The sequence below is a fragment of the Hemicordylus capensis genome, chromosome 2 (assembly GCF_027244095.1).
Source record: "Hemicordylus capensis ecotype Gifberg chromosome 2, rHemCap1.1.pri, whole genome shotgun sequence".
In the NCBI taxonomy this organism is placed as follows: Eukaryota; Metazoa; Chordata; class Lepidosauria; order Squamata; family Cordylidae; genus Hemicordylus; species Hemicordylus capensis.
In genome coordinates, this window is record NC_069658.1 from 179,044,399 (window position 1) to 179,064,251 (window position 19,853).

A 19,853-nucleotide genomic window follows, 5' to 3' on the forward strand; every position below is an offset into this window, starting at 1 on the left:
GGAAAATAAAGTCTTCACTTAGTGCCCAAAGGATTAAACTCTATCCCTGGTGAGAGCATTCCAGAGTTGGGATGCAACAACCCAAAAGACCCTATCACGAGTCACCACCCACCTCACTGGAGACTTTGAAACACAGTAATGTCTTGTCAGCTACTCTAAGAATACACAAATTTCAGCATCTGCCCTCTGGAGACTCTACAACATCAATCCATACTCAGGGCTTGTCTCTAGGAACAAAATAAGTTAGATGCTCAGAACCAGAGCTGAATTTTGCTTGCTTCCAAGAAATCTCCCCTGCAAACATTAATATCATATATTTACCAGATACACTCAGAATACTCAACTTGGATTGTTATTTCATATAGACTTAATTTCAGTACCTGAGTAGCTACTGGGACATATCTGACAGATGGGATGCAATGGTACTGAACATTCAATATGACACACCTTGATACATTTTCTTTAGATCTAGGAGCCAGCCCAAAAATCTAAGAGCTACAAAATGGACACTTGACAAAATTACTGGACTTAGTGATGGAGACTGGGGTGGGGTGAGGTGATAAATGAACTTCTGTCTAAGTATGTTACTTGTAAAGGGAATAAAGAGAAACAAGGTTCTGAGGAAAATAAAGATTTTATTCAATAACTATCTCTGAATATCTCCCTGGTGCCTGTGATTTGTCAAGCTTTGCAGTATGACATGCAATTTATACTGGCTATTGGACAATATTTTGGCAGCTTGAGATGTTCAAGCAGGAGATTTTTAGCAGGAGTGTTCGACTCCTGCTAAAAATCATGATCTACCAAGTTTCAGAGTCAAATTTCAAGATGAAATAAGATTTCCCATTCAAAGGTCAAGTCTGAAATATTGCCAGATTGAAGTTTTGCAACATTTCATTCAACAATGCCCAAAAGTAGACAAAAAACCAAGCAAGAGCAGGCTGACCAAAAAGGTCCCCCCATTTGGTTATAAAATCCCTCTAAAAGCAGCTGTAAGGGATAGGAACATTATTAAAAGAACCCCTTTTTGTTGGGCGTGGCATAAGGTTCAATCAAATTATCTCCCAAGTTTTACTTGATCGAGCTGTTCTCCACAATCAGGAAGGCGTCAGACCAGATTGGGTATTTCTTGCTTTCATCTCTAGCACGCTTGGCTTCCTATCTTGAGCCAGCTGAATAGCACTAAAATGTCACTTGATCACACACCAGCACCCCCGGAGCGGCACAATTTTCTCTATCTTTTTCTCTGCTTGAAACACGTACTGTACAGTGTGGATACAATTCAAATGGACTTCAGTCCATTTTGCCTAAAAGGGTTACCACAGAGGAGTTTCAGGTCACCTTGCCTTGTCTCATCAAGCAGGCTTTAGGCAATGGCTACTTAGTCCAATAGCAAGGTTGTCTCAGTATTCAACCCTGTAGCTTCACTTTGACTTGGAAGGGGTGTGGCTTCACCGCCCCATAGATTAATGCTTCCTGCTGCTCCAGTAAGGAACTCCAAAAGATGGTCCTCCCCGGTATTCATCAAAATCCTATGCATCAAAACCTCTTCAGGGCAAGGAAGAAGATAAAAGCCAGACTGAAGGGCCTGCCAGAAGACTGAACTCACCTAAGCTGTCCTTCTTCATCGGGGGAAGGGAAGGCTAGGAGTAAGAGTCCAATGTGGATGACAACTTGGTTGGTTTCTGGACACACCTAAAGAAACAAATTCAGGAGTTGGCAAAGGAAGCTATTTGGACTAGATTGCACTCCAAGTTCAATTAGCAGATAAATTGTTGGCTGAATACCTTCTCAAATAGGTAGCCTTGATACTCTTGCATACATGCAATTAATGCATTTTATAAATAGCAGGAAGCCAGCAATGGTTAACTTCTGTTAACTTCTCTGAGGAAAAGAGCAGAAGCTGATTCTCCTGAAAAGTTGTTCAGGAGCTGAATTCCATCACACACAGGCACACCCCTGGGGTGGTGGTAGGACATCCTCCTCCTCTCCAAGTTCCAAGTGAATCAACTTGAACTCAATCCAAATGATTATACTGGGAGAATAGGTGAGAAAGTGGGGGAGTGCTTGTTCTGGGTGGAATCACACTCTTCCCCTAAAAAGCGGAACTGTTTGCAGGCACCCTTGGAGCGAGCATTGCTCCTAGTTGTCCTGACAGTGGCCAAGTGTGCCTTTTATCAACTTCAGAGAGAGCCCTAGCTACTGTCATTCATACCTTCATGACTTCCAAGATTGGACTATTGTAATGTCCATGCAGACTGCCTTTGAAAAGTGGCCTAGCAACTTCCAACTGGTACAGAATGCCACCACCCACTTTGTGAACTGGCAAAAATATACAACACTGGTTCTGAAACAACGGTGAAGAATATTTATATACCGCTTTTCAACAAAAGTTCCCAAAACGGTTTACATAGATCTATATAAATAATAAATAAAGTTGCTCCCTGTCCTCAAATGGCTCACAATCTAAAAAAGAAACCTAAGCTAGACACCAGCATCAGCCACTGGAGGGATGCTGTGCTGGGGATGGATAGGGCCAGTTGCTCTCCCCCTGCTAAATAAAAAGAATCGCCACTTTTAAAAGGTGCCTCAGTTAGTAGTGGACCTATCTACTGTATATTGGTTACCCTTCCCCCACTCCTCCACCCAGCCTGATTCAAAGTGCTAATTTTGATTATTAAAGCCCTCCACAGCATGGCTGTTGACTATCTCAGGAAATGCCTCTCTCATATGAGCAGACATAGTCAGTATTCTCAGCTCTGCTCCAAGAGCCATCTTTCCAGGTGCCAATATTGCCTTCTGCTAGGATCGGAGCCTTTTGGCCTCTAGCTCTGGAGTGGTGACACATTCCCTTAAGAGGTTCAAGCATGTTTTTCCTTGATCTTGTTTCAGAGAGGAGTAAAAACATTTTCATTTCACCAGGCACTGGGAATTTAACTGGAAGTGTGTGTTTTACTATTACTCTTGAATTCTTTTGCATGCACTATCATTGAGCAATATTACTGAAAACCTCACATGATCTTAAAAGCATCTCTTGATATTAAGCACTTGTGCTGTGAATGCTAGTCTTGAATTAACTGATACACCAATGTAATATACCACGTTAATCCATTTTCAGCTTGCTTCCCAGTGTTCCCACTGAAGGAGAGAGATACTGCCTAAAGAAAGTGAAACTTGCAGATCAATGCAGGGAGCACGGCATACAAGCCAGAAAAATCCTGGCCTCGAGCAAAGCCATTCCTTGACTCTCAAGCAGGCAGGTGGGAATTTGCTAACTTGCAGGCAACCAGGAAGCAAAAGCAACACCCTCCCAATGTCAAGTAATAAACAGTCCCCTCTGCTCTAGAACAAGGCACTAGCAATTGGAGTACGCAGCCACCATGTTTTTACTAGGGATGTGCAGAATGTTGTTTGCAGAACATTTTGACTTCATTTAAAACCTTTTAAAATAAAATTTGTAACCTTTCCCCAAAATTCCCATTGAGTGGCATTGGGGAAAGGTTAAAAGTTTATTTAAAATCACCCACTTCTCCATTTCTTTTGTGGGCTGGGTGGTAGGTAGCACCCATCATGCCCTACCACACAACCCACTTTGGTGTCCCTAGGAGCTACCCATGGGGAACAATGGAATTTTTAGAGTTTCCCCATTGTTCCCTATGGCCAAAACACTAGAAATGTACTGAGTTTGTTTCATCAAAATAGCTGGTCCAACCACTGTCCCAATGCAATGTTTAGGCCGTTTCGTACACATCCCTAGTCCTTACCTCCAAAATGACGATGTCATAGTCACTGAAGGAGCAAAACTGCCTGGACCATGAGGCATCGTTCCGGATCACCTCATTAATGACATATTCAAAATCCAGAGTCAACTGTTCCACTGTTAAGTACTGGCCCTGGAAGGGGAAGAAAAGATGTGGCTGGAGAAGAGGGAAGGCATCTGCAATTCCAGTTCCTCCCTACCACTTAACCTTCAGCCAGACAGTTCCCGATTCTCAGAGATTTACAGCAGACACAAAAACATGCTCCTCATTCTAGCCACCCCTTTCCTGGAGTTTTCAACTCTTTCCCCACCCCTGCACCAGTTCAATTTTCCCCAAGAGGCAGCTACAGTCCGACTGGCAAAGTCACATTTGGCTCACTTCCACAATCCTAAAGCTCACCACATAAATAGTAATCACAAGAAACTAGAAGTCTAGCACAACAGATTTATTGAAGCACTAGTGTTTTTAAGCCTGTTAAATAATGGGCGCTAGTGGAGTTGTGCGCTCCGGGTCCCCCGCCGCCATTCCCCCTCCCGCCGCCGTCAGTCTCCAGGCCGCGGCCGGTCTCCCCGGCCGGGCGAGGGCCCCAAGGTCTCCCAGCCGCCCGGCTTCGCCATCGCCTCAGCCGGCTTCCCCCGCCGCCTCCTCCCCCCGCCCGGCCTCGGCGGCGCGGCTGGCTGGCCTGGCGGCGCGGCCGCGGCTGGCCTGGTGCCGCCGCCGCCTCTGCCCTTTCCTGCGGCCGCCTCTGCCCTTTCCTGCGGCCGCCTCTGCCCTTTCCTGCGGCCGCCTCTGCCCTTTCCTGCGGCCGCCTCTGCCCTTTCCTGCGGCCGCCTCTGCCCTTTCCTGCGGCCGCCTCTGCCCTTTCCTGCGGCCAGGCAAGGATCCAACATGGCCGCCTGTTGCCTGTGTCTGTTTCTGCTTTGGCCGTTCTGGGCATGCGCTCCGCGCATGCCCAGAACAGCCCAGGGAGGCACGGACAGACGCTTGGTGTCCACAGAGCCTTTTATTAGAGAGGATAAGTTTCCATGGGCTGTAGTCCATAAGAATTTACGCTACTTTTTTTTAAGCTCATAGTGTAACTTTATTGTGGCTTATTTATATTTTATGTTGTATGTTTGTACTGATGCTGTAAACCACTTTGGAGTCTGCAGACAAAAGGTGGTATATAAATGCAAAACAAAAACAAAAAACCCAACCACCATCCAGACCTGTTTGCAGTGTCACAAGACACTTGTTTTTCCTGCAGACTAATATGGCTACCACTCTGCAAAGAAACTCCTCAGTGTTCAAGTGCGTGCCGATCATAAGCGCGCCATCATCCGTTCATGTCTCAGGTGCTCCAGACCCAAAGCAAAGGAGTCAGTGACAGAGCCTTTCAGACTACTTGCAAATGCCTACTAATCTAAAGTAACATTTAATCATAGGAAGAAGCTTTATTAGGAGAATTCAGTGTCTCATCACAAACCACTCACTGATGAAGGACAGAGAACCTGCTTCGCTCCTTTAGTATCTAAGTAGCTTCCATCTGGCCCAAAGTAGGGAACACAATGCAAACAACACTGGAGAGCAGGTGGGAGACATGATCACCACAAGAGGCAAGCATACTGCAGATGGGGGTGAACAGCTGATTCTCCTAGTTATTCTCTCCTGGTATGAGCTCAAAATCAGCAGTGCTGAAGGCTGCCAAAAGTATGTCAGTTCTGTAGATCAAGAGCACCAACACTAAGGAGTTGACAGCAAGAAAAAATTCAGCAACTGTACATTGGACTGGCCTACAAACTAGCCAGATTCTGACGTGAAGCTCCATGAGGCTCAGAAAGCACACTGAGTGAATGGAGTATCTCTGTGCGAGGAACAAAGTGTTCCTACCCTTCCAAGACTCCTTTAGGCAAGCTTCAGATGTTTGAGTACGGTGTGGTTGCTGCCAAAAAACCCTTCTCTGTGATGGGGTATTACACTGCAGCTATAAAATATGTAAAAAGGCAGTCACACAGATTGACCAGATTGCTAGCAAGTCCCTGGGGAAGCACACCTTAGGGATGTGCATTGCTCGTTTGACTTGCTGTGTAATCTGGCTGATCCATACAAGCTAGAAAGATTTAGAAAATGCATATTCAGCCTTTAAGTGCAGAGTTGAAATTTAATTGTTAAAAATGGTTTCATAAAATTCATTAACAATGAATGGATACCAACGCAGTATTAGGTAAGCTTGGGAATTTCAATTAAAAAATATTTCTTTCCACATAAAGCTTTGAACTTCTCTCAGAACATTTAAATCACATTAAGCACCTTTTGATTTTCCTCCTCAATAAATGTCAGTTCAAATTATTATGCAAATATTCATGCACCACCCAGAAACGAAAGTTTGGGGTGGTGTACAAATTCGACAAATAAATAAATAAGGAAAATTGCATGAGAATTTTTCCTGGAAAAACCATCTCTCTGCTTTCAGACGCTGTACAACTTCAGAATGTAGATGGGGAAAACTATATTTGACTGCTCCCTCATGTCAAAAGACCCTAACCTGTAAAAAAATAGCACAGCAGGGAGCGGAGCACTGGTTTCACTTACTGTGAAGGCTTCTTCTGGTTGCTGGGGCCAGGGACATCTCATGGGTTATCCTCTCTCAAGAGGTCCAGGCAGGACAGAAAGTAAATAGTTAAAAAACTAAGCCACACCCACTAGAGCCTGAGGGGATAACCCCGCCCCAGTTCTTTCGGGGCCGAGACATAAGAGGACAAAGGCAATACAAAACAGTAGAAAACAGCAGGTCAGAATAAACAGGTTTAAAGAGTCCAAAATCACTGATTGTAGCAACCAACTGTAGAACTAAATGTCAGTCTCCACCATTTCAACAGAAGTAGACCAGAGCGCAAAATCACAACTGGGTGGGGCGAGATGTCCCTGGCCCCAGCAACCAGAAGAAGCCTTCACGGTAAGTGAAACCAATGCTCCGTTCTCGGTTGCTGAGGCCAGGGACATCTCATGGGACATACCACAGCTGTCCAACTCGGGTGGGAGCACTCTGGTCTACTAGCGAGGAAGAACTTGTTGCAAGATACATCTGCCAAGGGTTGCCCGGGCAGACGCGAAATCCTCAATCTTGTAAAGGTTGGTGAAAGTGGAAGGCGACGCCCAGGTGGCCGCCTTGCAGATCTCTTCAATTAGTGGAAAACGCCACTGACGCTGCTGCTGCTCTTGTAGAATGTGCAAAGAGATGCGTTGGTGGCCTCAACTTCTGAACCTCGTAGGCCATCGATATACACGCTATAATCCACGTTGCAATCGTGGTCGAGGAATCTGGGACCCCCATGGAATGCAAACAGAGCGTCTGACAATCTGAATGAGGCTGAGCATCTAATATAGACCTTAAGACATTGCTTAACGTCCAACTTGTGCCATTTCCGCTCCATAGGATGGACGGGTTTGGGGCAGAATGAAGGTAGGAACCCATCTTGCGATGGGTGGAAGGGGGGCGCCACCTTTGGCCTCATGAAGGGGTCTGGAATGAGCCTGACGGCCTCTTTCTGAAATATACGATATGACTTGTTTTACAGACAGCGCCTGCAGCACCGAGATGAGCCTTGCAGAAGTGATGGCCACCAAAAAAGGCCAATTTAAACGATAAGACCCTGATCAGAATAGCTGCCAAAGATTCACCAGAGTGAGTGTGCAATGCCTTGAGGACAGTATGTAGTTCCCAAGAGGGTAACCTATGCACTGTTGGAGGTGACATCAGCGAGGCACCTCATAAGAACCTAGACTGGTGAGGATGTGAATGAGATATTTTGCCCTTTTCTGCTGAGAGCAACTCCACCAATGGCAACGCCTGCCGTTTCAGGGTATTTGGACATAGTCCCTTCTTGAACCCTTCCTGTAAGAAGAGCAGGAGATGACATAACTTAGCCGTGCCCTTCGGAACGGAGTTGCATGACATCCAGTGAAGGAGTGCTTGCCATGTATATTGATAAATTCTGTCAATGGACTTTGCGATGCCAGCATAGCGCTGAGAACTCCCTCCGTGTAGCCATGTTGGCTCAGGACTCAGCGCTCAGTTTCCAAACGGTGAACCGAAACCAACATGGATCCAGGTGTAAAACTGGACCCTGATGGAGCTGGTCCGGGGTCTGAGGCAACTCCCAAGGTGGCTCCACCGCCAGATGGAGGAGCTCTGGAAACCAGGGTCTCCTGGGCCAGAATGGTGCCACTAAGAGTACTCTTGCTCGAAGACACATCCATTGCAGGACTCTGGCCAACAGAGGTGTCAGAGGATACGTATAAAGGAGAGTGTCTGGCCATGGACTGAATAGGGCATCCACTGCCATCGCCTCCCTGCATGGAAATCTAGTCATAAACGCTGGTAATTGCGCATTCTTCAGAGTCATGAAGAGGTCTACCTCGGGCATGCCCATCTTCTCTGTTATCTGGGTGAAAACTGATGGATTTAGAGCCCCAGTTGAATGTCAGCCCAGCTTAACCAGTCTGCAACCAGGTTCAGCTCTCCCTTGACATGGTGTGCCATCAGGGAAGGAAGGTTGCTCTCTGCCCAGGACAGCAGAAGGACAGCCTCCTGGTGAAGTGACCTGGACCTGGTCCCCCATTGCTTGTTTATATACACCTTTGCCGTCGTATTGTTGGTCTTTACGAATACGTTGGTGCCTTGGATGATCTCCTGGAATGCTAGTAGCGCTAAGTGAATTGCACGGAGTTCCCTCCAATTTATGTTGTGAGAACGCTCCTCCTTGTTCCATAGCCGCTGCGCCGACTGGTTGAGGCAGTGGGCTCCCCAGCCCCTGTCACTTGCGTCTGTTGTTATGATGAACATCTGTGGGTCCAAGAAGGTCTTTCCCCAATTCAGCTTGTTGGAGTTGATCCACCAGCGGAGAGAGCGACGCAGGTCTGGTGGCAACTTCAGAAGCAGTCTACACTTCCTTACGATTGCCTTCTGGTGGGGTAGGAGAAACCACTGGAGGTCATGCAGATTAAGTCAAGCCCACGGAACCGAGTCCGGTGCGGTCACCATCAAGCTCAGCAGTCTTGACAAGGAAGCCAGAGGAACTCTTGGACTCGCTAGAACCAGGTGAACCTCTGTCTGGATAGTCTGTAACCTGTCCGGTGGAAGCAAGAGGCGGTCCACTAAGGTAACTATGATTACCCCCAAATGGTGCAGTCTGTGGCATGGTGTCAGTTGACTCTTTTCTCCATTTATGATGAAACTATGGTTCCCGAGTGTTGCAGTAGTTATGATGAAACCATGGTTCTCCCGATAGGTAAGGGCCATGTCCCGTTCTGCCTCTGGGAGAGATCTTGCTAGCAGCAACAAATTGACTATATATGCAAATAAACGAATCCCTTTCTGACGGAGTTGAGCCACCAGTGGCGCCAACAACTTTGTGGAGACATGAGGGGCTGCTGTATTGAAAATGCCTTCCAGCATATTAAAACCGAAGGTACTGCCTGCTTTCCGAGTGTATAGGAAGATGCAGGTAGGCCTCCCTTAAATCTATGGACGCCAGCACATCCAGATGAAAGAGTGCCTCTGAAACTGCTCTTAAGAGTTTCCATCTGGAAATGAGTTCTGCGGACCCATCTGTTCAAAAATTTTTTAGTCTAAAACAGCTCTCCTTGAGCCGTCCCTTTTTGGGACAGTAAATAGGATAGAAGTGTTTTGTTTTGTTGTTGTTTTGTTTTGACTCCCTCTCCCTCCTGTGCCAGAGGCACTGGCTCCACTGTCCCAATGTCCAGGAGGTGTTGGATCGCCTGGACCATCAGCAAATGCTTTGAGAATGCTTTTGACCTTGGAGTGGGGATAAAGCAGCAGGGGGAGAGGAGTGAAACTCTATCCTGTAGCTTTGATGGATCAGCTGCAGAACCCAGTTGTCTGAGGTTGAATCTTCCCAGGCTGGGGCGAGGTGAGACAAATGCCCTCCAAGCCTGAAATGCTTCAAGTCATTGTTGTGGCTTTTGCTGCTTTGACTGAGCAGCTTGCTGTTTGTAGGTACCAAACCCTCTAAAGGGTGCTCTCTGACGATTCCAAGATCCCCTCTGGAATTTTGTATCTCTGTCCCAGCCCATGAAGGGCCAGAAGCTATGAAAGGGAAGGGCCTTTTGAAAGGCTGTTTATCAGTCTTTTTACTGGTTGAAGGCATCGTGTCTTTCACTTATCAGACAACTCTACAAGAATGTCTTGTAGGGCAGACTCACCAAAAGGCTTCTTGCCGTCGTAAGAGACGGTGGCGAGGTTAAGCCTAGAGGTAGAACCAACTGTCCAACTTTGAGCCACAAGTGGCGTCTGCCAACAAATGATGAAGCCGCCACTTGCGCTGAGAATCTAATCGTATCAAGATTGGCATCGGCCATAAGGGCCTGCACTTTCTGGATCTTTAATAGTTGCTGTCACATCTGAACTGGGTCCCCTGGAGGATCACTCAGAAGACTGACCACCTATAATAAGGAAGGGGGCACGGGCTGCCCTGGATGCTGCCGCTGTTGCACGGATCACCAGGGACACGTTCTCATGACACGATTAAATGACAGCTCGGCCTTCTTGTCAGCTATGTCTTTTAGAGAAACCTCACCCTCTCGAGATACCAGGGAATCCGACACCAATTGCGAAGTCTGGGCATCCACATTTGGTGTCCTCAACATATCTGTAGTGGTTTTCCGAAAAGAATAAAGTTTGTCAGCCATGGACGTAGCCTTGCAGTTGGAAGCTTGGTGTCAACCATTCCTGTTTGACTACATCCACAAACAACTCTGGCATGGGCATCAGCATGTCCTTGGGGCGTGCTCTAGGAAAGACCAAGTCCCCTTTGGCGCAAGAGTCAGAACTCTGCCCAGCCTCTGATTTCAGTCCAATTGTATTAATAATTCTGGACATGAGTGGGCTGAAGTCCTCTGCCACAAAGAGGCGCTGTGACATCGAGGCATCACCAGTGTCCTCCCCTCCAGACTATTCCCCATCATCCTTGTCTAACGGAGTCTCTGGGTCCGGATCAAAACCTCCCCCTGCATTAACTGGGTCTTCAGGGTCAGAAGGCAGATTAGGCCTCTCTGAGTTTGCAATGACTTTTTTTTTTTTTAAGGTGCAAGTAAACCCCTAGGGCCCCCAGTGTCTGATAGGAAGCATCAGAGGAATGGTCCCGTGCCACCTTGCCAGCCAACTTGCCCAGCTCACTATGCTTAAGCTTGCTTTTGGCCTTCTTGGGAGAAGGACTGACAAACTCGCTAGGTGAGGAGCTCACACTGGGTGATCTATGCCTTCTCCCCTTTGTGGATCTCTTACTCCTCTTAGGGGGCCTAACCTGGTAGATGGTGCCAATGATTGCATTGCGAAACCATGCTTGCTACTCAGGTGGCGGCACAGACTTAGGTAAAACAGCAGAGTTAGAACTGGATGCTTTAGGCCCCGTCTCTGCAGCAGACTCCCCCTGCTGGCCATACACCATAATCACAGTCTTAGGCTTTTCCCGCCCTTTTAGAGACTGTCTCCCTTTTACATTCCCGGCTCCTTTAGGTAAAATGGAGGGATTCTTCGCAACCGTCGCCATCTTAGGAACAGAAGATGCCTGTGATGACCTTACTGCCCTGCTGGTCAGGTTGCTAGCCAGCTCGCCAAGCCGCCTAATCTCTTCAGAGGTTGGTGGGGCATTGGCAATAGGGAGCCTCCCAAAGCGCTCTTCACAGCCACTTCAAGCTGCCTGCAGCAGCGTGGCGCGCCGGGCCGCGGTAGTGCGAGTCTCGCAGCCCAAGGGCAGGAGACTCGACGTGGCCCCTTCGACGATCGGGACGGGCGGCTCGAGAGCGGCCGTCACCGACGCGGTAAAATTACGCCCTTCCAGGGGGGACTCCGTAGCCCATAGATGAGAGACGGCCGATCACGGACCGTCAACTCACTGCTGGCAAATTTTTCGGGCGGTTTTCGGGAGGTCGGAAAAGCAGCCTTGCTATGCAGGGCTTGCAGCAGCCTGCGCCAATGGGGCCTACAAAAGGCCCTGAAGCCTCCCAGGCCGAAAACACTCAATCTCTTCCCCTTGTTGGAGAAATTGCTCTGTACCTCTCTGCCTGGCTCCAAGCAACGGAGAGGAAAGAGGAGATGGGGGGGAGAGAAGTGGGGGTGGGGAGAGAAACAGACGAAAGAAGGGTGGTTTTCTTTCTTTTCAGGTAATAGCAAGCAATAAGGATCAGAGACAGAAAAAAGGATTTGGAGAACGGAATGCTGTAGTTAAGGAAGTCCATTAGAGAAGTAATATCAGCAGAAAATAGAGAGAGCTAGAAAAACGCTGCCGTGGAGCTTGCTGAGGACAGAAAGAACTGGGGCGGGGTTATCCCCCTCAGGCTCTAGTGGGTGTGGCTCAGTTTTTAAACTATTTACTTTCTGTCCTGCCTGGAGCTCTTGAGAGAGGATAACCCATGAGATGTCCCTGGCCTCAGCAACCAAGAAGAGCATTCTGGTCTACTGTTTCTCTACCCCATAACCTCAAACAACAGCTACCTAATGTAGTAAGAAGAGATTTGACATTGCACTATGCTTCCCTCTCTCTTTGCATATTGCCTTGCATTTCACCTATAATATAGGTTTTCCTGAATTTGGATAGAACTGCTTCTGGGATTGATAAAAGCCAACTCTTTTTCAAAAAACCATTGCAGTAAGCTTCTCTTTGGCTGGGTGGCAAACTGACATCTGAATTTAATATAAACATGTTTTTAAGAAGCCTACACTTAAGAATTCAGAATCCATGACCCTCAATTAAACACAGAGCCAAGGATTGCTTTCCTATGAAAAGACCACTTTAAATTTGGCACAACAGTAATGCACCGTATTTATCACAAGCTTGATATTGGGGGCCAGGATCTGGCAAGCTGGAATCCAGCTCTTGTTCCAGAAGTCACCATCTTGATACCAAAATGATGCACAGCACCTGTCTGATCATATACGTTTTATACCTTCTATCATCTAACCCAGAGATGTGGGGTGAAAAAATTTACCATTCTTGGTTTCTCTTTAGAAAATTTTTCATTTCTAAAACTTCTACTTAACTACTTTTTAAAAAAAAGTCAAAGATTCAGTGAAGGGAAATTAATATGGTGGAGGTGGTTGGTTTTTTTAACCATATAAATAGTTCAAACATGCCAAATCAGATCACAATCTATTTAGGGCATCAGGAAAATTTGTATAGTTTTTTGTTGTTTTTAAGAAAAAAATGAATGCAAGTGAGGTGGAAATTTGCTAGGGGAATTTTTCCAAACCAAAATTTCCAGAAAACCTGCATCTCTAACTTAGGTGACATGAAGGCTCGTAATTCCCCCATTAAGAGAGCATCATAGTCTTCTGCAAGGATGCCCATAAACTATTCTCACCTGACAAACAGCCTTGTCCTTCAGAGGTTTCAAGTTTCTTCCCCGCAGGTCTGTCACAACAAATGGCAAGGAGATCTTGTCATCCTCATACTCTGAAAGGAAACACAGCATTAGGTTAAGTCTACACAGAAAGCCAAAAGAAACTGATTTCGAGACAGACCTCATGTCCACAGTGGGCAGATTTACGCAGAGACAGAGTAGGCACATGCCTACAGAGGCAAAGTCTGAGGAGCAACACATTTTGCCACTCCTCAAATATTCCCACCCCTCTCTGGGGGCGAGGGGGAAGCCCCCCTTTTTTCTCCTTAAAAACCGCCACTGTGTGCAGCAGGATAAGGTCAGTGAAGGCTACACAGCGGTGGCTGTGGGGAGGGGGGGCGAGGGGAAAGCCCCCCCCTTTTTACATTTAAAATGCCACGCAGGAGACAGGGTGGCAGTGGCTGTAGAGGGGAGGGTGGTAAGGGGCTGAGGGGGGAGTTTCCCTTTTAGCAATGCCGCTGCATGGCGGCAAAGGAGAGCTCCTTCCATCTCCCCTCCTCCTTCCCAAATGACTGCAGGCCACATCTGCAGTCTATTATGGGCCTTTCTCAACACGTGGAAAAAGGCCTATAATGGACGGACTGCAGGTGAGACGTGCAGTCATTTGGGAGGGAGGAGGGGAGATGGAAAGAGCTCTCCCTCGCCACCCGTGCAGTGGCATTGCTAAAATTGGGAACTTTCCCCTCATCCCACTTATCCCGCCATGAACAGCAGCAATTTTTAAGGGGGGAGGGGGGCTTTCTCCCTCCACCCCTACCCTCGCTGAAGTGATGGGGGCGGCAACAGGCTTAATCCGCCCCTGACTGTCCAGGAGGCTCTACTTATTTTCACTCTTCTTAATACGTACAAAACAAAAGGTTTGGGTCAAAACCCAAACTCCGGGAACAGCATGCTTCGAAAAGAAATATTTTGGTCTCTTCCCTTCCAGCATCCCAAAGGCTAAAGCTGTACTTTCCAACCAACCTAACTTTCAGACAAAAGTGGGCCTCCTCCTTTTTGCTAGTGAAGAGCAAACATCTATTTATTTTGGCAAGGATTTGGCTCTGGACAAGTCAGTAACATTAATTCGGAGTGTTTATTTTATTATGAAATCTTTTTTAAAAAAATGTTATTTGATGTAAGCCACCTTGGCTTACATCAAATCAGATCTAAACAGCAGAGTAAAAGGGTTTTTTTTTTAAGTAAATAAAAATAAGCCCATAGCAGGAAGCTGCATATATTTCCATCATCGCTCTAGAGCCTGTCCTATCCAGGTATCTACAAATCCACTTGCCAGCTCCCCAGTGGCAAGTGCCCCCAGCCCTCTCGTGAGCAGGACACCCAGCACCACACAGATCTCCCTAGACGTCTAATTTTTGCTGCCATTTCTGAGAAGGTAAGAAACAGCAGGGATCTTTCCTGAGCAGCAAGAGAGGACCCCCACTGTTCTTACCACCTCCAGTGGTATTACCCCAGTGCAAATGACAGAAGGCCCACTTCTTTCCTAAGCCCATGTGCCAGAAAAGGATCTGAGGGAAGAGAAGACTGTTGGCAACCACAAATAAAGGCTGGCTAGTGAGCTAAGCCCAGGGTTCTGGATCCCTGGCCCCACTGCAAGGCTTAGGACAAGTTACAATTCAGAAAAATGAAGAGATAAAATAAAAGATCCGTTCTGTAGCATTTTTCTATAACCGTTTTTAAATCATTTTCTCGTCACCTAGTCTCACAACTGCACTGTGCGGTAGGCAAGGTTTACAGATAGTGACGTGCAGAGCCAGCTGGACATGGCTGGGAAGGAACTGAACTAAGATTATGACTTAACTAACAAGCCAGAGGTTGCCAGTTTAAATCCCCACTGGTATGTTTCCCCAACTAGGGGAAACTCCTATATCGGGCAGCAGCAATATAGGAAGATGCTGAAAGGCATCATCTCATACTGTGCGGAGATGGCAACGGTAAACCCCTCCTGTATTTGACCAAAGACAACCACGGGGCTCTGTGGGCACCAGGAGTCGACACTGACTCAACGGCACACTTTACTTTTACCCACATTTAGCAGAAAGATGTCAAGGCTCAACATGTAGCGTATCAAAGTGCTTCTGCACCTCTGGCTGCTCTTCAGAGTAGATTTACACAGAATGCCTTCCCCCAGCCAAATAACCTTTTTTAGTAACACTATATAGAATGGAATCTGGTTCAGAAACCACTTGCTTGTCCTTTCAACAAGGCTCAGAAATGGAGCTTGCTAGGTGCATGGCAGCAGATTAACTGAACTGCTCAGTTCACATGTTCCACAGTTTTCTCACTGTCATGGAAAAACAGTTACATTAATCCTCACATCTGTGTGCTCCACTGCCCCTGCCTTTCTTCCTATGGAAACCTGCAAAAGTCAGAGCAGACACAGTTCTGGTGAAGACTTCATTCAAACTTCTTACTCATGGGAGATGCCAGGTCCATGATGTGGGGCGGGGAAAATAAAGTGTACAATCTCATGATCTCAGTCTAAAGCAGTTGTCCAGCAACAGATAGAAACGTAAACATTTAATGCAACCAGAACCCACTAAAAGAGCACCCAAGCAGACTGACAAAACCTTCAGTTGCTGCAGATCATTCTAGTGGGCAAGACACCAAATGCACCTGGTGAGTAATCCCTTGTAACAAGTCACAGAGCTTACATAGCCATACAAAATTCTAATTGTTTAGTACAGAAGCAGCACAGCCTTAGCAAGGGCCCAAGCATGCCCACGTGACACAGGTAAAAGAACACGTGCATGTGACAGAGGCCCATATATACTTACAGATGCAGACGTAAACACACTCGGCTGCATAACCTCTGCTAACTGGGTAAAGAGATCTCTTTTTAAGAGTGTGGCTCTTCAGTTTAGAAGGGGAAGAGCAACTCTCCTATTGAACTTAGCACAGCGCCCCCCCGCCCCCCCCCCCCGTGGCTACTACTAGGGATGTGCACGGAACCGCGGAGCTGCGGTCCGGCACTGGGGTGGGGGGGTCCAATAAGGACGGGGGGGGGCTTTACTTACTCCTCCCAACAACCGTGCCGTATTTTATTGAGCAATCGGGCGGCAGGATATCTCCCTGCCGCCCGCTTCATTCCCCGCTCGGCGGCTCCTCCTTTTGTATACAGAATCGGGCGGCAGGATATCTCCCTGCTGCCCCCTTCAAAACCCCGCTCGGCTGGCGGCCGCCCCCTTCAAACCCCCTGACGCCCCCAAGACCCTTGCCGCCCCCTTCTTGCTGAATCCCTTCCCATTGCAAGAGGGCGGCAGGAGAACTCCCTGCCGTCCCCTTCCCCTTTTCCGGCTTGGCTGCAAATGGCTTCTTAGAATATACACACACACACACACACACACAAGCACATACACAAATTTAAAGTTATAGTTATGAGACAGACTACTCTCGTCACTACTTTACATCCAGACTAAGTTACTCATGAGAACTCCTCACTATTAGATGAGGAGAGCTGGTCTTGTGGTAGCAAGCACGACTTGTCCTCTTAGCTAAGCAGGGTCCACCCTGGTTGCATTTGAGTGGGAGACTTGATATGTGAGCACTGGAAGATATTCCCCTCAGGGGATGGAGGCGCCATTCTGGGAAGAGCGGATGGTTCCAAGTTATCTCCCTGGCATCTCCATGATAGGGCTGAAAGAGACTCTGCCTGCAACCTTGGAGAAGCCACTGCCAGTCTGGGTAGACAATACTGAGCTAGATGGACCAATAGCCTGACTCAGTATCCCATTAATTTCAATAGGACTGCTTATGAGTAACATAATCTGGACGTAAACCAGTCAGTGACTGGAGTAGCCCAACGCATAACTAACATTTAAATTTGTGTATGCATACACATACATAAAAATTAAGTGTTACAGTTATGGCAACAGGCTATTACAGTCACTAGCTCTCATCTACACTAAATTATTCATATGCAGTCTTCTTGAAATTAATGATTTTGAAATTAATGTCCCATTTATTTCAATGGAAGTACTCTGCTAATTTTCTGAAGCCTGTCAGTCAACTGAGGGGAGGGGTAAGCCAAGTTTCAGCACGTAGCCAGCCAATCAGGAACAGAGGAGGAGGGTCTTCTTCCTACTTCCTCCAGAGTGGACACATTGCTGAGGATGCATCGGCTTCAAGCCAGTGATCCTCAGATGGGGAACAAACTGCACAGCTGTAACACAAGGAGGCAGGAGTACCCTCAGGAGCCCTTCAAGTACCACTCTACCTGTGGGGAACCCCTGGTCTAGGAGGAACCCACAGGAATGGAGGTGGCATATCAAGTAAATAACTGATTGCAGCTATACAATGGGGCAGCATAAGGAACATTCCTAAAGCTCACAGGCAAGAGAGCAGCTTTCCCTTGTACATACAAAACCGCCCAGAGACGGAGGTTTGGGGCGACATACACATTTGATAAATAAATAAAAGCCAAAAGCAGTGTGGGCTGCCACATTTTGCACACCGGGGGAAAATGTGGCATCAGCAGCAGAACCACAGAGGTTTTGCTATTGGGCCTCTCGGCTTATGCCTGTGGATCCAGATGTCAGAAGCTCAGATCCTACAACATGCTCCTTCCTTACATAAGCTTTGCTTTAAAAGGAACACTCACCATCCTCGGCCTCAGAGAGATCGCTGGGCTCCAGGACATAGCGCAGTTTGGTATAGTTCACATAGCCTGGCTCAGCGGGTTGACCTTCCAGCTCAGTGTCGCCAATGGGAGAGTCTTTGGGGGACCCTCCCATGTCAGAAGTGCTGTCTGCTCCAGGAGATGCAGAGCTGCAAGTGCCACTGTCATGCAAGCAAGACCCCAAATTCTTCCCCAGACTACAAGAGGCTAAAGTGCCCTGGCCGAGGGCCCCATCAAAGTCCAGAAGGCCCTCCAGCCCACTGCCTGCCACCTCCTCCATCGGGCCAGTGCCTTTTGCTTCCTTGGCCCTTCGGAAGATGTCCGCAACAAATTCCTTTGCCATAGCTACAGCAGGCGAGATGTGGTTTTCTGTGTCCTGTGGAGGAACAGGGACTGGCTGCTGTAATGCAGCTGCACTCCGGCAAGAGCAGCTCTCTCTTTCCGGCCCTTCCTCGGAGCCCATGGGGCACTGCGAGACAACAGGTGTATGGCAAACGTCACCAGCAGAGGACCAGGGCTGACTCCTCCTATCATAGAGGATTTGGCAGAAGTTGCTGTCTTCTAGAAGAAAGTGGCAAAGGAAACAATTAAAACCCACTGCACATTCAACATTTCTACAGCAGTGTGCACCAACATTTTTAATCACCAGAAACAACTTAGTCTGACCAGAGATATCAGTTCTGGATTCTCCTCCCATTCTGGAAGGAGACTAGATGTAGTGGTAAGATGCAAATAATACAATGCTTATAGGATAGCTTCCCTCCCCCCACCTCTTCCCACAGACCAGCTGGGATTCAGAATTGGCCAGTCCTCAAGCCTGTCTCCTCTCTTATGCAGAGTTCACAGCTATGACAGAGAGAACGCAATAATCAAGCAAGCCCATAAATTAATACTGTTCAGTGGCAGAGCAAACACACACACTGAACATCATTCTCTGGTTCAATCCCTGACATTTCCACCTAAGGATTTGCAAGCCAGAGAGGAAAGTACTGGGCTACATGGACTAATGCTGCAAATAGCTATTAGACAACTCTTTACCTTGAATTATTATGGTCTATATTGTCGTTTGACCAAGAAACACAGTCCAAGATGAACCAAAAATGATCAGTCCTTTTTTTTTTTTTTTTGATAGCTGGGTCACCAGAGGTAGGGAGTACATTTAGCCCTTTATCCCAATGTTGTCCAGGTACATCCCTTTATTTTCTCTCACAAGCAAAGTTGTCATTCATTCGGGGGGGTGGGTAGGGAGGTGAGGGGAGTGCTGCACTTGGAGGCAGCGTTACATTGGAGCCAAAATCTATCTACCCCCAACTCCTGGCATTCAGTGGTTCAGAAACCATCACAGAGATCTCAAAAGAGGCTGCATCTCATCCCCCCACCCGCTGCAGAAGGTTCTTGCAATACAGAAAACACACAAACCCATCATAGTGATGGATTTTTTTCTAGTATAATACAGCACTCCAAAACAGAAGTTGGAATAAGACGCAAGTGCCAGCTTGGCATGGGGACCTACTCTTCAGAAAGCAGCCTAATCAATTTCTCCCAGAAGACTCAAATATGGACTTGGTTTTCTTCCACAGAAATTCACCCCAGAGGACAGAAGCTCCCAGTTTTGAAGAACTGTAGGAAAAGGAAGTTTTGAAGCCACCTAAAGGACTCCACATTCATTGTGTGGAAGCCCTGAACTCGACACAGGACTATAAAAGCTGTGGAACCAGTTTCTCAAATGATTCTAACAGATTAAGAAAGCTGATGCCATCTCACATCTCACCATGAGAGGAGTCCTTTCATCTTCACCACCCTTCCCAACTCCGCCCCTTTTCATGTTCTTTGATGTACCTCATTAGCAACCTGGATATGCTGTATTCAGGCAAACACAAAATTCTTTTTAGTTTGAACACAAGTTTCTAGGATTAAATAAGCCTTTCTGATATACTGCTTTCACTGTCAGTAGTGAGATAAACCAAGTAACAAGAGGAATTTTGTGCTGCCTGGATACAGCTGTGAAGCGAGACATGTACAAAAAATTTCAGTGAAACATGGTGAATGCAATAAACAAAGAAAACAGAAGGAAA

General features: G+C 47.2%; 1 protein-coding gene across 3 annotated transcripts in view; it reads right to left on the reverse strand.

Annotated features, from left to right (window-relative positions):
* Positions 1–19,853, reverse strand: part of DCAF15 (DDB1 and CUL4 associated factor 15) — a 37,757-nt gene that overhangs the window by 5,085 nt on the left and 12,819 nt on the right. For all 3 annotated transcript variants that reach the window (XM_053296475.1, XM_053296473.1, XM_053296474.1), the window contains 4 exons: positions 17,761–18,339; positions 13,122–13,213; positions 3,765–3,893; positions 1,610–1,695 (listed from right to left, as the gene is read on the reverse strand). In XM_053296475.1, coding sequence (XP_053152450.1) covers positions 1,610–1,695; positions 3,765–3,893; positions 13,122–13,213; positions 17,761–18,339 — 886 coding nt within the window. The remainder of the gene's footprint in view (positions 1–1,609; positions 1,696–3,764; positions 3,894–13,121; positions 13,214–17,760; positions 18,340–19,853) is intronic.